The 15,836-nt window shown below is 31.3% G+C and overlaps 2 protein-coding genes across 4 annotated transcripts; one reads left to right on the top strand and one right to left on the bottom strand.

Moving 5' to 3' along the window:
• Positions 1-3,301: 3,301 nt before the first annotated feature.
• LOC123715764 lies at positions 3,302-6,014 on the bottom strand. 3 transcript variants are annotated; one of them, XM_045671035.1, is made up of 3 exons: positions 5,780-6,014; positions 5,431-5,553; positions 3,302-4,981 (listed from the first exon to the last, which is right to left on the bottom strand). In XM_045671035.1, exons 1-3 carry the CDS (start codon positions 5,921-5,923, stop codon positions 3,935-3,937), a joined length of 1,314 nt encoding a protein of 437 aa, XP_045526991.1. In that variant the 5' UTR covers positions 5,924-6,014; the 3' UTR covers positions 3,302-3,934. The 3 variants fall into 3 exon arrangements, with proteins under 3 accessions (XP_045526991.1, XP_045526990.1, XP_045526992.1); XM_045671034.1 differs by having other exon boundaries at positions 5,404-5,553; XM_045671036.1 differs by lacking the exon at positions 5,431-5,553.
• A 929-nt stretch (positions 6,015-6,943) lies between these two features.
• Positions 6,944-14,978, top strand: LOC123715163 (zinc finger protein 2 homolog). Its single transcript, XM_045670033.1, has 14 exons — positions 6,944-7,051; positions 7,423-7,548; positions 7,705-7,864; positions 8,096-8,218; positions 8,481-8,656; positions 9,331-9,461; positions 9,597-9,671; positions 10,086-10,218; positions 10,365-10,486; positions 11,812-11,947; positions 12,167-12,280; positions 13,056-13,156; positions 13,340-13,436; positions 14,479-14,978. The coding sequence occupies exons 1-14, from the start codon at positions 6,950-6,952 to the stop codon at positions 14,608-14,610; spliced, it is 1,728 nt and encodes a 575-aa protein (XP_045525989.1). The 5' UTR covers positions 6,944-6,949; the 3' UTR covers positions 14,611-14,978.
• Positions 14,979-15,836: the final 858 nt, after the last annotated feature.

Genomic DNA, 15,836 nt, shown 5'->3' on the forward strand with positions numbered 1-15,836 from the left:
GATATTGTAGTCAAACGAGTAATAATTTATCGCAAATTTTAAGCATATTGCGAGACCTATGCTACTAATATTTCTAAGATATTATGCCGCTTTTAAGCTCTTTGCTTCTAATAATATGAAACATATTATTCACAATAAATAATATTAATCAAATGCGCTACAACTTTTTTAGGTGTGGGCCTCAGATTTCCATATCTGATTCATCATCATTTGTTAATCGAATAGGCAAGTAGGTGATCAGTCTTCTGTGCCTGACGTACGTCGTTGACTTTTAGGGTATAAGGCAAGGCGGTTTCCTCACGATGTTTTCCTTCACCGTTCAAGCGAGTGTTAAATGTGCACATAGAAAGAAAGTCTATTGGTGCACAGCCGGGGATCGAACGTACGACCACAGGTATGAGAGTCGCACACTGAAGCCACTAGGCCAACACTGCTCTATTATTCACAATAAGCAATGATAATAACCCATCAACCATGTATGGATTAGTCGTTTAAGCTATCACTTTTTTTGATAATTTTTTTGTCCACCCAGTGATAAGTTCTAAATGTTGCAGGTTCTAATTGTGACCTTAAGAAAAAGATTAAAAAACGAGACTTTTTGATTAAAAAGCGATCTATGACTGTGAAGGATTGGTCGTGAACATTTCCTTCAACCAAGGCAGGGTCCTCGACCAGCTTAACCACTAACTGGTTCCGTATTCCCCCGTGGCTAAGCTCGAAATGTTGTATATATCCTTAGCGACCGGAATAACTTAGTGCGTGACAGGGTATGCTGTCATAGCAGTGATTGTAGCAGTAGATAAACTCTCGCCTGTTAAAAAACGTTTTGAATTTGAATTACGAGAGTCATAGATAACTTCTGAACTCTATCTACATCTTATTTTTTCCTACCCACGATCTTTTCCTTCACCGTACCTTGAACTGCCAATTGCGCAAAAAGAAATAAAAATCATTGGTTTACTAACGTGTTTCGAACCTACGAACTCAGGATGAGACACCCTTACCGCTACTAAACAGCTCTAGTCAATTATTAACAATGCTACTGATTTAACTGATCGTTAACTATTCTTATGTATTGTATACGGTAATATCTAATAGATTCTGTCTATAGGCGCTAATTAAAGATTTAAGTTGGCGCCTGGTAGATAGTACTGATACCTTAAAACTGGAGCTTTCCTCGCTCGAAGAATACGTATTGGAGGAGCGAGGAAATGCTTTTACAAATGATACATTCATATATAGTTTATATATTTGTTTCGTATATATTACTTCGTATGTTAAGAAAATTGTAAATAGATAGGTACTGTAGATATATTTTATAGTTATGTTTAGGTTTTAATAAACAATTATGTTATTTAATTGAATAAAGATGATTTTGCATTATATTATTAAGTAAGATGTTTTTTTATTCACGCCTAGACTGTTCAAAATTCATAATTCAAAATCATTTATTTATTTAGGTAACACAAGGTACACTTGTCAATAAAGAAATACATATTAAATGCTTCTAACTTTACTTTACTGCCACTTCTCAAATCAAGGGTGTAGACGAGAAGAAGTGGCAATAAACTCTCCGACACGCTTTTTTATGTATTATATCTAAAATATGACAAGAAATTACGTCGAATCTTAGCTATAAATAATTTACGAGCCAAGTCTCTCGCTCGGTTCGACAACCTGAGCATAAAACTAAGAAAGCGTTTATCTAAAACGCCGTATGTACGACCAGAACAATTCGATAGTCTATGATTTGTAACGAATTAATAACATTGTCTACCAACTTCCGATAACGATGACGATTGACCACGTGATTTAACTCGGTTTATGTCAATCCCATACATTTTATTCTTATCTAACTTGGTTATCGTTTTTATAATGTTACTTTGTCTAAGCCCCTAGATACTCGATAGTCGCAGGCTCTCTTTAGTTATGGTACAGCTGAATTTAACTATCGGACGTCAAGGCAGAATACGAAATCACTTACCATCAGGATTATTGTTAAAAAATATGTCACACCATAGCATTTGATTAAGTAGAAATAGGTTTTTTAAACGTGAGCAAAGACTGTAATTTATATTTTCTTTTAATTAAAACACCCCATGGCCCACGAACCAAAGACAAGAATGTCTATACAATTCCCACCATAAATGTAATAAAAAGTTCAATTACTTATCTAAGGTGCGTACCTGTTAAAAACTTTGGCGATGCTATAAATCACTTTTATCGAGTCGAAAATATCTTAAATATTGCTGGCTAAGTGATTTGAAAGAACATTAATACTCATAGGTCGATGGTTAACGTACGTTAACGTAAGATGGGTAACGTCAAACTCACGTAGCATTTAATCCGGCTATAAATCACGAATTAATTTAATTAAAACAACATTTATTTATTAGATTTTTATTTACACTTTTTCTATATGGCAAGTTACAATTGCAATGCGATAAAGCGTGATATTTTTCATAAAATGTAATAAAAATATATATTTTGTATTAGAATGAATGAACAAAACTACTTACTATATATTATGTAATTCAGATAACGCCTGCACCCATAGCCAAAGATACGTGTACCGAAGTAATGATACTAACACTAACAAAGTAATATCTTTGAAAACTTTTTCTTTAATCGTACATAAAACTTATTGTACAACGGAGGGCAACACGGACCGTATTCTTAAGAACACACCTTTGAACGCTTAAAAACCTTATACAAACACTTCTTAAAGACAGACGAAGGAACTAATATTATAATCTAATAGGAACATACGACATATTATAATGTGCAAAAAATTAAGAATATATTTACTTTAAATAAAAAAAGCGTCTTCGAGGTCATGCACTAAAACAAAGTAATAACCATGTCTTATTGAACTTCTTGCCTTTCAGGGCGATACCTCTATAGAATTAACTTCCTGAGAATTTTATTCTGCATCACTGAATTTTTTTAACAATTTAGATAGTTGATTATATCATAAAATGTTTACCTAATTATAAAATATATGCGTGTACACACGTAAAAAGTGAAACTTCTGTATGACCGTATTTTTAGAAAAATGATCAACTATATGCAACTTTACAGAAATTGGTTAAATAAAATAAAATTAGATAAAGTTTAACAAAAGGCTTTTATTATCATAGACATGAATACAAATAATACAATTAATTAATTTTACCTTATTACTACTAAGATTATTATAGAATTTCATTAATTGTAATAGAATGATTACTATCATTGTTATCAATTGCTTCGATATAGATGGCGCGTAACGGAAAAATGTGACTGTAATTTACTTCCAATAAAGAAGTTTCACTTCAATAAAAATCTAAACAGAAGGAATATTATACCTAATTTTTTTTGTAGAATACGGGAAATCTAGGTATTTAATGTGTATCAGTGTCATATAGAAGACTCAACGAAAAAAAAACCTTTTAATTATCTAAGTTTGTACTAATGTCGGATTAGTTCTGTGGATATGTTTCAAAAGTGAATCCGCACATGGATTACTATCTCGTCTCGCTATCCTCTTTAATTAATATTTTTTACAAAATAACTTTTATTAGAAGATCTGACTTTTTACACATTTGTTTGAAGACGCTAGTTCGTTTATAAACATAAAAAATTGTATGTGTAGATTTATTACAAAAAAATTAATCTCTTATCGCGTATTGTAGATATGATCATGAAGTTCTTGATATTGTCTATATTGAAACTATTGATAGTAATAATTTATTAATCCTTTTATTGTATTGCCCGTTTCATTACAGTCATACATAAGTACGTAGCACACCGTTATGTTGTGAATAGACAATGTATCATCCTTCTGTGTTACCAGGCTGCAATATTTATTGCCTTCCTTAAAAAATATGAATAAAACAAATATAGCTCCATAAAAAGCCCAACTGAGATCTCCATTGGAGAGCATATGGGAGGTTTATGGAGGCTTTTTATATTCAGGGTTATACTCAGGAATAAAAAAATTACATATATTATCTTCTTCAAATGATGTTTGTGTTTCAGCTGAATTCAAGTTCGAAAAGTCATCTAAATCCAATGTCTGTGTTTCGGTTGATATACATTCATTTGAGGGTTTTTCGTGAACTCTGCTTAAAGAATCAAATAGACAGTCACATGTTTGAGTTTTCTTAGTACTTAGGTCAGGGGATTCATTTCTATCTTTTACTTTAGTTAAGCCAAATTCTGATAACGTTAGCGAACCATATAAAGATTCGTCTTCACTAGTTTGAGACTTAAGTGACTCATCAAAAACTGTCTGTGTTGAGATTTCATCAGTTTTTGTCTCACTATCAGATTGCCACGATAACAAGACATTGTTTTTAATTTTCTCAAGGGTCTGTGTAGCAGAGGAGCGTTTCAGGATCAAGTCTTCTTCCTCAGCTTTCTTCGCTTTCTTTTGCAAACTCTGTGCTTCTGACTTTCGCTTTTCCGCCTTTTCTCTCTTGTATCTTTTGTGAAATTCTGGATGATTTCGCATCAGATGGACCATTAGCCTTTCATCTGTCACATATTTCTTATCACAAACCTGACACCAGTGGAGGAAGTTACATGACTTCAAATGATGTTTATAGTCTATATCCTTTGAAAACTTGAGATTACAATGTCCACAGACAATTTTGTCTTTGTGGACTTTACTGCAATGTTGATTCAATTGTTTCCTTTTAGAAAAATACTTGTTGTTTTCTATATGGTATACACAATCTGCATGTGAGCAATAGAATTGTATTTCAACTGCAAAATCATGATTTTTATTATGTGACTTAACAAAATGCATAGATAACAGGGATTGTTTTAGAAAAGTCTCATTACAAGAGTAGGGACAAGGGTACATAAGCTTCTCTTCCATATTTGGCGCTGTTATCATATAGGTTATTTTGTTTTCATCAAATCTAAATTTTATTTCATTATCAACTGTTTCCTTAGGAAACAGAATCACTTCTTCTGGCAATGAGGTTAACTTTTTCTGGAATGAATAAATAAATAAACAATTGATGGTGCTACTACTATGGTTATACTATCTGCTAAAATAATATTAGGAAATGTATTAAATCTATACACAAGTGCAGAATACAGATGCTGATTAACTAGTGAAGTAAATTTTTTATATACACCTTTGGTACATTTGAAACAGGAATAAAAATTGTTTAAACTAATGCATAATGTAATATTATAACTACTTACAAACTATACTATAAATTTCAAGGTACAAAGATGAAATTTTTAGGGTATTATTTACTTAACTATTATAGAATAATCACAGATAGCTATAACAATAATGAAGTTTAAAGTACTTTAGATAGAATGTTGTCTGCTTTACTGTTATGTTTTACAAAAAATAATTATAGAATACTGACAAATAATTTAGTATTTTAAAATATGACTAACAAACATTATGAGTTCAATGTATCCAACCTTTGCTGTGTCATTTAATAAAAAATCCGATTTTTCACATTGCCTCTTAAATTGTATACACTTTTTCAGCATATCTTCACATCCAACACATATAGATTTAGAAATCGTATCTGATGGTTGCAACTAAAAAATAAGTAAAACGAGAACTTATTGAAATTTTATAATACAAAAGATTGTATTATAAAATTTCAATAAGTTCTAAGATGACTTCGCTAGACACTATTTATATAGTTAATCAACACCAAATCTAACTACTATAAACTAATATTTAAAAAAGGGTTCGTTTGTATCAAAAAATGTACCGTAAGACCTGTGATGAAGTATTTTATGAAATTAAAAAAGTACTAACAGAAACATTTGTTAATTTGTAATAATCCATAGCCAGGCCCCAAACAAACATATCTTTTATAACTCCTGTAGAAGACATACATGCTCGACAAACAGTACTCAGATCTAGGTTCGTTAAATCTGGATTTTCTTCACACACTGACATTTCCAAAGAGTTTTGATTATTTAAAAAAAATATAAATATGATGTTAGTTTTAACTTTTAATTTTATATAATTCAAATCATGTAAATAATAATAATTTTTGCCTCTTTCAGTTTAAATACTGTCAAGTGTCATCTTCACAGTTCACAGATGAGTGACACTGTGTCATATATACTGTTATAGTTTAAAAAAACGCTATTATGCTTGGGGGCTTAGATAATATGCCTAAACATTAGTGTATGGAGAAAGTCTAAAACTAAATTTATATGAAAATTACAGTTCATGTCGGTAGTAGGAAAGCCAGGGGATCTAGCCATATTCTTTTGGGTAATTGTATTGTCGAAAACGCCCAAATTTAAGGGGAAACGAGATGTACAGGGGGTTTTTGGGGTTAGATTTATTTAATATTCTTGTGTATCTTGGCTCAAGAAATTCAGAAAAGATTGCCAGATAAGTTATCGGTTTTGAAATTATCTCAAGTTAAGCCAACTTTGACCAACGTTTTGACGAAATTCCATCGAGATCATTTGTTCGGTGAACACAATTATCTGGAGTCCGAATGGTCCGAAATCTTGGCCAAATTTGAATAATTCAGTGGACAAAAACGCAAAAAAAATTGCCACGAAACTGAATTCAAAGAAAGAAAAGTTAAGAAATAAACAATAAAAATCGTTTCACCTCCTTGTTATTATCATTAATGTTATTCGGTCATTGATTAACATGTAATGTAAAATGTACTCGGATAAATACAACAGCTATTTTTTACTACTTCAACGTATTTTTTTATTCATATTTATAATTACCTCTCAAACAAAGTGTACAACATAAACTTTAGAGGTTTTTGATCGACATTTAGGGGTATTTGTAGTTGGTCCAAGGGGAACATTTTTTAGGAGTTGGCATCACTGAATGTTTTATGTTACATTGAAAACAAAACAGTCAATGTTTTGAAACTATTAAATCGATTTACTAACACAAACTTTGTCTGCTAATTATCTTAAAGTTTTAATATATTGCAGTTTCTTCAAAATGACGTTACTTTGTTGTGTTTGTCTAACAGAAAATGTACGATTTTATAATTTAAATAAAACTTATTTATACCAATTTTATGAAAAATTACTCGATTACAATGTAAGTACATACCTCAATATACCAGTACAATATACAAAGTACCAAAAAATACCTCAAAGTACTCGACTGAAAGCGAATTATCAAACATAAAACAATTTTTAATCATTGTTAAACTCTTCATATGACGCCTAATATTTCGTTCTTTAACAAAATTTTAATTTTATGAAGAAAGAGTATTAATACAATTAGGCTCTCATGGTTTGCAGAGTATGCCCAATTAATGAATTATGTTCTCAATTCAAAACAGATCATACATAGCTTATAACCATAGCAAATAACATATAATGTAAATAACTTCAGTGGTATTCATAAAGGTTTTTAAAGTATTTTCTGAATTCCTCTTTATTAAACAATTTTTTGTACATTTACAGGTACCATATAGTACAACATGTTGCTGCTATATTTGTTTTGCGCTATTGAAGAAATGTTACAAGTTTGTGCTTCAAGCATTGAAGGGAAATAACATTTTGACAAAAATTGAAGATAGCAATTTTATGGTTAGAGAAAGAAATATGTTTTCACTAAAAACGTGTTTTATTCTTAATAAAAAAATAATACAAAATAAATATTAAAGTAATATAATAAAATAAAGTTATATTTATATAAGTCCTTCGTTTCTTTAAATTATATTTTTTGTGGCTTACTATTTTCAGTTGACAAATCAAAATGAAAACATTATAAATTTAACCACAGTCAAACTTAACAGTATAGTTATTGAGGGTGGGTCTGATGTATGTAGTTTTGAAGGTAATGGAAAAGGACCCGAGAGTAAGGACTTAGTCAAAATTGAAGATTTTGGAACTGGAAGTGACAGTAAGTTTATTGATTCCAAAACTTGTAATAAGCTCACTCATACTTAGCTCTTTGGGTACAATCATGCCAACCTGTTTCACTATTTGTATTACATCCCTTGATTTGTGGCCTTGGATGTGGCGTTCCTGCCACAAGTAGTGTATTAAAATTAATTTGGGAGCATATCAAGTCTTTGATATTATGCTTTAAATAAGCACATTTAAAACATCAAAAAAATACATTTTCTTTCAGATGAGACAGATGTTAAACTAGATTATATTAGCACTAAGCAGTCTGACTCTGATGAAGATCTTCCTTTAAGTGAACTCAACACTGAGACAGATATAATCAAGGAAGAGAAAGTTGATTATAAAGGTAGGTTACATTGAAATTTAATACATCTATATTTAATTATAATCATTAAGGACTGATTAATTTTCATTTAGAACTTGAGAAATTTAAAAGTAAAAAAAATGTGATAAGGAATGTAAAATTTGTCAATGATTCTGTGCATAAACTACTCTGTAAATTCAGGATGATTTTCGGATTTTAAATGATTAGTCTTTACTGTCCGTAATAATGATTTATCATGTATCTGTGATTATGTTATTATTACGATCAAAATAATATTTTTCAGTATTAAAAAGAGTAAATGCACGGGAATTTATATTGACCACTGAAGAGCAGAGACAGGAAATGGATCAAAGAGCAAAGAGTATAAACTATTTGAATTCTCCATATAAATGTGATTTGTGTTATCGTGGTTTCATAGATCCAATAGCCTATGGAAAGCATAGACAAAAACATGATGAGGTAATTTGTTCCCCATTTTAAAATTAGAAATTGAGTTTGATTTTTTATTTCATTCCTGGTAGGTCTCATCTTACTCACTGTTTTATTTATTTAAACTTTGTCACCATAATATACATTTTTATACAAACAAAAAACAAGTAGGTTACATAAGTTATTAGGCAACAGGCGGCCTTATCGCTAACAAGGGATTTCTTCCAGGCAACCCTAGTCTTGGAGAATAAAAAAAGAAACACCTACATAGGGTAAAGTACAAGAAGTGCATAATTAATTAAAAATTTAACTAAAATTAAATAAAATAAAATCCAAAGAAAAATTAATAAATAATAATATGTATAAACATGTAAAAGCTCTGCCAAAGGTTAATTAACTCAGAATTAATATATATAAGTAGTAGCTAATTACGAGGCGAAGCAGATGAAAATTGATTAAAAAGATTTTTCTGAAAAGTTCATTGTAGTTAATGGAAAAATAGAATAATATTTTAATATTTTGCCATTCAAAGTTTCATAGATAAACAAAATTCTATTTTTTAATGAAAGGAAAACTTTAATTGCGTCCATGAGACAGTTTTTACGATCGAAGTAAGACTTTTATATTTACATTAAATTAATTAAATCTTTTAATACAGTTGGTTTATAGATACAATTATGTCTGTATTTATGTGTCTATTGCAGAGCAGCGGTGATCATAAATGTGAAATGTGTCATCTCCGTTATTCAACTAAACGGCAACTGAATAGCCATTATAAGGCGGCACATTTAAGGAAATTCGAATGTTATGTTTGCAAAGAAATCACTCATACAAGGTGAGAGTCTTTGTCAATTTACTTGTTGTTTTTGGTCAAGATTACGTTTTTAAGTAAATCAAGTATTTTCAAATATCAGGCTTTAAAATATTATAGAATTTGTCTCTTGTTTAATATAATTATGAACATTTTAAGAAACCAAGCGAAACAACATGAAGAGTGGCACAAGGGTAGGACATATACTTGTCATCTGTGCGGGAAGGCCTTCCGGTAAGTGATTTTTAATCTAATTGATTGACTGGACTTCATTTGCAGCTCTATTACAGTCGTGCATACGTACCATTTTCGTAACTTATTTCTATCTATTGGCATTATCAGCTTGTTTAAAATATCTTAGCGCACAAATGATGATTTTTATTGATTTCTAAAAGGCCGGCAACGGACTTGCAAACATTCTGGCAGCGTGAGTGTCCATGTTAAGTTGTACTATAAAAAAATACTAAATATTTAGGTAATATTTTTGTTCTCGGCTTAAGGATACTCAAATAATGCGTTGAAAGCATTTTTGTTTAATTTTTATATGATATATTTTTTTTTAAAGTAACTACATTAGTAATGTTATGAAAAAATATAAAAATGATACAGTCTTATGAAATAGAAACATTTCTTGTAATTAACTTACAGAAAATCATCGTCCTACTTTACGCACGTTCGTAAGTCTCATAAGAGCGTGCACGCGTGCTCGCTTTGCGGAGATAGTTTTGTCAGCGAACACGGACTACGTATGCATAGTTCTAAAGCACATAGAACCATCGAGGTAAGAGTACAGACACCAATGCTGGACAGTGTAAGAGAGTGTTGGAAAGTAGAAGAGATTTTTCCTTATTGTACATTAAACTGTTTTTCTCAACCTCATCAAACGTTCGACTATTTTAAATGTAATAATGTCGTTTTATGCTCCAGGTTGACAAAAAAGATGAACAAATTTTGGAGAGTTATTGTAAAGAGTGCAATGTGCAATTCAAAACATCGGAAGCGTGGGAAAGGCACGCTTTGACAAATCACTATAGTTTAGATTCTAAAAGGTAAGTTTTCACTTCTCATTAATTTGGCTTAATCATAAGCAATATTTGGCCGAGAATAATGTTTAGAGAACTTTATTTCTCATTACAAACATGTACTTTTATTTATATGAGATACTTAATATATACAAACGGATTGCACGTCGCCATCAGCCGTCCTAATTTAGTTTGCTATGTTCATTCTGATATGTTTTTAATACTCCTTTGAATTGGTTAAACGCTAATATTACTACTTTTAGACGGGAATTGGTTAAATAATTGCACACCCTAATAGTTAATAGACTTCTTCAAATAATTTGTGCGCGGCTTCGGCAAGATAAGCAAACTCGCTCGACGAGTGTTGTGTTGGATTTTTTTGAATGATAAGCTACTATGGAGAGTTATTTAAATTTTTGAAATTAAAATACTAGTATCGTACCCAGTATCGTTTCGTTATAGCATATGGAAAGGTCTGATTGAGATCCTCAATATAAATAGAGAAAAGTTTGAGATGTTGTAGGAGATTCTGGACCTACTGAATCGATTTTGATTTTTTTTACCAAAGCCATCTAATTTGTGAGTGACAGGCAATGTGTAATAAACCCGTAAAATTAAAATACTTTCTCACGGTAGTTGGACTTGCGAGTCAGAGAAAAAACATTCAGTCTAACATTTCTTATCCACACTGCCTTAATGATATATAATTGAAGTCTATAGAAAAGTTGTAGAGTTTGCTAATTATTACAAATATATAGCGATAGCATATGTCTTACTTTTAAATTATATAAAAACAATGTTTGTTGTTCGCGATTAACTCCAAAAAGTCTAGAATTAATTATTCATGAGGTTTCATAGCTTTACGAAGTAGAAGTATATGTAACCTCTTATTTCACTTTAAAGTGCAAGCATGTGTGTGTGTATCTATCATGAAGTCAGTAATTTTTGAAGTGAAACTTCTTTATCGGCGTTGTAAAAAAAATACCGTCACATTTTTAGGTTACGCGTCACATTTTCCCGTTACGATCCATCTTTTTCTTGTCACTACCACGGTTGATTCGAAGAGATTTGAAGACATTAATAACAAAAATATATTAAAACGATAACAATTATAGTAATAATTCTATTACAATTAATGAAATTCTGTAATAATCTTGTAGTGATAAGGTAAAATTAAATAATTGTATTATTTGTATTCATGTATATGATAATAAAAGATTTAACTTTATTTAACCAATTTCTATAAAGTTGCATATAGTAGATCATTTTTCGAAAAACAAGGGCATAAAGAAGTTTCACTTCTTACGTGTGTATGCACACGCACACATTTACAATTTCAATACCCATTGTAGCTCATGCTGCCCGGTGTGCAACCAAGATGTTGCACTAGAAGAGAGGGTTGCTCATAAACGGACACATATGGACAGACATACAAGTGAACATATATATGAGAAAACGCCAGCCCTTTCAGCCCTCAGTTGTGGACACGTAAGAATTTTTATTGTATGTTACTTATATGAATAAATGAATTTGAATTAGAATATGTTAAAAGGCATGGTATAGGGACTACTGCGACGCCATCTTGTAGTTGTAGAGAAACGTTTTCGCGGGTTCTGGAAAATATGATTTAATTTGAATTTTGATAGCCAATGTTTTTTTTTTAATTTCAATGCAGACATTGGCATAATGTAAATTTTGTACCTTCAGTGCGATTCGAAGTTTCTCAGCGTACACAAACTGCGCGCTCATATGAAACGCGTTCACCTCGGTCTCAAGTATGACAAGAATATTGTATGTGAAGTGTGCGGAAAGCATTGTACTGTAAGTTTCTTTTAATAAGTTTATTAATAATACTAAATAACCAATGGCGCTACAACCTTATTCGGGCCTCAGATTTCTGTATCTGTTTCATGATCATTTGGGAATTGAATAGACAAGTAGGTGAACAGCTTTCTGTGCCTGACGCACGCCGTCGACTTTTTGGATTTAAGGCAATTTTCTTCACGATGTTTTCCTTCACCGTTCGAGCTAATGTTAAATACGCACATAGAAAGAAAGCCCATTGGTGCACAACCGGGGATTGAATCTACGACCTCAGGGATGAGAGTCGCACGCAGAAGCCACTAGGCCAACACTGCTCTTTGGGATTATTAAACCCGACGATTTGGATATTCTTATCAGTCTTGTATAAAAAGAATATTTTATAACATCGATGAGCAAAATGTTGATGCGACCACACGAGCACACTGTGAGATATTTCATAAAATTTTCAGTACTCAATTTACGTTCAATATTATATTTAACACATTTCAGTATATTCGCACTCTCTAAGCAAATTTTTTGTCTCATTCTGTCAAATGATGATTACGCTATGATAAAAAGAGAGATGAGGTATTTGGTTAATGCGATGCTATTATGTTTTATTAATAAAGAGAAATATATATATATATATATATATATATATATATATATGCCTGCGACGTCAAAATAATATATATATATATATATATATATTATTTTGACGTCGCAGGCTATTGTTTGTAAACATTTAGTTGACATAGTTAAGTTTGACAGTTAACTCGTGTAAACTTTTTAGTCGCTGGCAACACTGAAGTACCACCAAAGACAACATAACGGAGAGAGACCATTTCCCTGCGTTATCTGTGGGGCTCGATTTACTTGTAAAGAAAATCTTAGGTAAGTTGTTTAAACTGTGTTTATACTATTTATTAGTAACTCTTTCAAGTCGCAAGTAGGTGAACTTTCTCCATATATTGATTTGCCAATATCTGGTTCCTCAAATTTTCTGAAAAGTTTAGTTTTAAATTCCAAATGTTTTTTTATTCGCATCGGATGCAATATGTGATAAAAATGTTTTAGGATCCACACAAGAACACATTCGGGCGAGCGTCCGTATAGCTGTGTAGTTTGTGATAAGAAATTTACACAGAAACCAGCGCTTAACCGACATTACAGGGTAAGTAGTTTCAGACTCTACATTTCTAATAATTGCTCTTACAGTCAACCCTCGCCCTTCTCGGTACAGAAAAATATCGAGAGGAATCCGACATATAGACCCAGAAACCAGCGTGTTCATAGATTAATCAATCAGCTCTAGATTCATTATAGAAACTGAATAAATTTTTCGTTGCTGTCTCATTATTACCACGTTCCGTTCATTTTCAGCATTGTATCTTTTGGTGCCTCTTTAATTACTAAAGGTCGTCAGTCCATCTCTGATATTTCTGTCATTGCTAGTTAAGTCGTTTCACTGACTTGATCCCCAACCAGTCTCGGATGTTCCGTAGCCAAAACATTTTCCGCTTACCAGGTTCCTGTTCTTCCGTTATTATGGTCCGCAAAGGTCGATACTGCTTGTTACAGAGGATGAATTTCCAAGATATGAAACTGTGCTCTGTGGACTGAGTTTCTCTTCTACACTTAACAACCTCGTTTGTAAATTTTTTCTTACACCATTAGCTAGACTATCAGTACTACGTTTACTCTGATCGTGTTTTATAAAACCAAAAAATCTATTAACATTTATAAATAGATTTAAAGCTTTGTAATATTTTTGAAGTGAAACTTCTTCCGTTACGCGTCACATTTTTTCGTAACGCGCCATATTTTTCTCGTCCCTACCACGGTTGATTCGAAGAGATTCGAAGCCATTAATGTAGAATAACGATAATAATGATACAATTATTCTATTACAATAAATGAAATTCTGTAATCATCTTAGTCGTAATAAGGTAAAATTAAATAATTGTATTATTTGTATTCATGTCTATGATAATAAAAGCCTTTTGTGATACTTTATATAATTTAACTTTATTTGACCAATTTCTGTAAATTCGCACATGTTTAACAATGTCTTCTTGTTTGTTCTTTCAAATAGTGACTTAGTGATGGGACTACTGTTTGTAATAAATAGAGCACAATGTAACTTAAAGTATATATTTCTCCTTTCAAGTCCACTAAGTTGAGTGCGATATTGTAAAAAATAATTTTCTTTCCAGGTACACAACGGCTCTAAGCCATACGAATGCCAGTATTGTTCGAAACGTTTCAATCAGTCCAGTTCACTGAAATCACACGTCAATACAATTCATTTGAAAATACCTAGAAATAAAAAGAATAAACTTTGTTGACATTTAGTGGGATAAATAATGTTTTATAATTTGACATTAATTATACACGGCAATTAATATTGAAAAGAAGTAATCTTGGGATTAAACTAAATGACGAACAGAAATATGAAAGTGTCAGAGGAAAAACAACAATAATAGATGGTCACACGCCCTACAACTCAAATGGTGATGGGCAGGGCCCGTATCCCGTTATGCAGATGGAAGATGGACTGGTCCAAAAGGACAAAGATACAAGTACTGGGCGGACGAGATTTAAAGTGGCTGGAAAAAGTTGAAAGAAGCCTTTCTCCTGACGGAGATCGCATCTTAGAATAATACAAAACTTAATATCTGTTGTAAATCATAAACTAGAGGTGGCTAAATAAAGAATTATTAATATAATACAAATATGGTACATTTTGATTTTTCATTATACACGTTTAAATAACTGTTAGTTATTTAATCAATTGTAAGCCAATGGTGTCTTTGGTGGTTAAAGGTTAAACCAAAAAAAATTAGAAAAACTTATATTCCATGAGTTATGTAACCTAATTAAATTAAATTGAAGTTACATATAAATTATACCAACCTATATTGGGTGACCAAATTGACGCTATATGTACGGTTATAGAAAAAGCTTTTCGTCGTGTTGATTATATTATCCTGTTACATAGGCTTTACTCCCTTGGAATACGTGGCGATATTTTCAGATGGATAAAGTCATACAAGGGTCAATACTTGGCCCATTATTATTTAATGATTATTTATATGATATAAAATACCGTTTTCACTTTTCTAAACATCTTATGTTCGCGATGACAAAACATTTTTCTTAAGAATAAAATCCATAGATAACTGTAATCAAATTCAACAAGATCTTAATATTTATTTATTTATTCATTTGGGAAACAAACAGACACATCTCTAAAAGTAGAAGTCAGAAAAGAAATATAAACATAAGAATTAAAGCATTGGATATATCCACAAAAAGTTTCACTGATAATAGGATAGATTTGTACTATACAAACGAAATAAACTTTCAATAAATTTAAACAAATGTAATAAAATAACTTTTTCGCGTACAAATAAAAAAATACAATACATTTACAAAATCGGTAACACCCCAATAAAACAAGTAAATAGGTAAAAGACCTTGGAATGTTATTAGATGAAAAAATGGGCCTCTCAGAACATATCAATGGCATAACAAGCAAAGCGTATAAGCAACTAGGATTTGTCAAGCGGTC

This window comes from Pieris brassicae, chromosome 10, assembly GCF_905147105.1.
Source record: "Pieris brassicae chromosome 10, ilPieBrab1.1, whole genome shotgun sequence".
NCBI lineage: Eukaryota > Metazoa > Arthropoda > Insecta > Lepidoptera > Pieridae > Pieris > Pieris brassicae.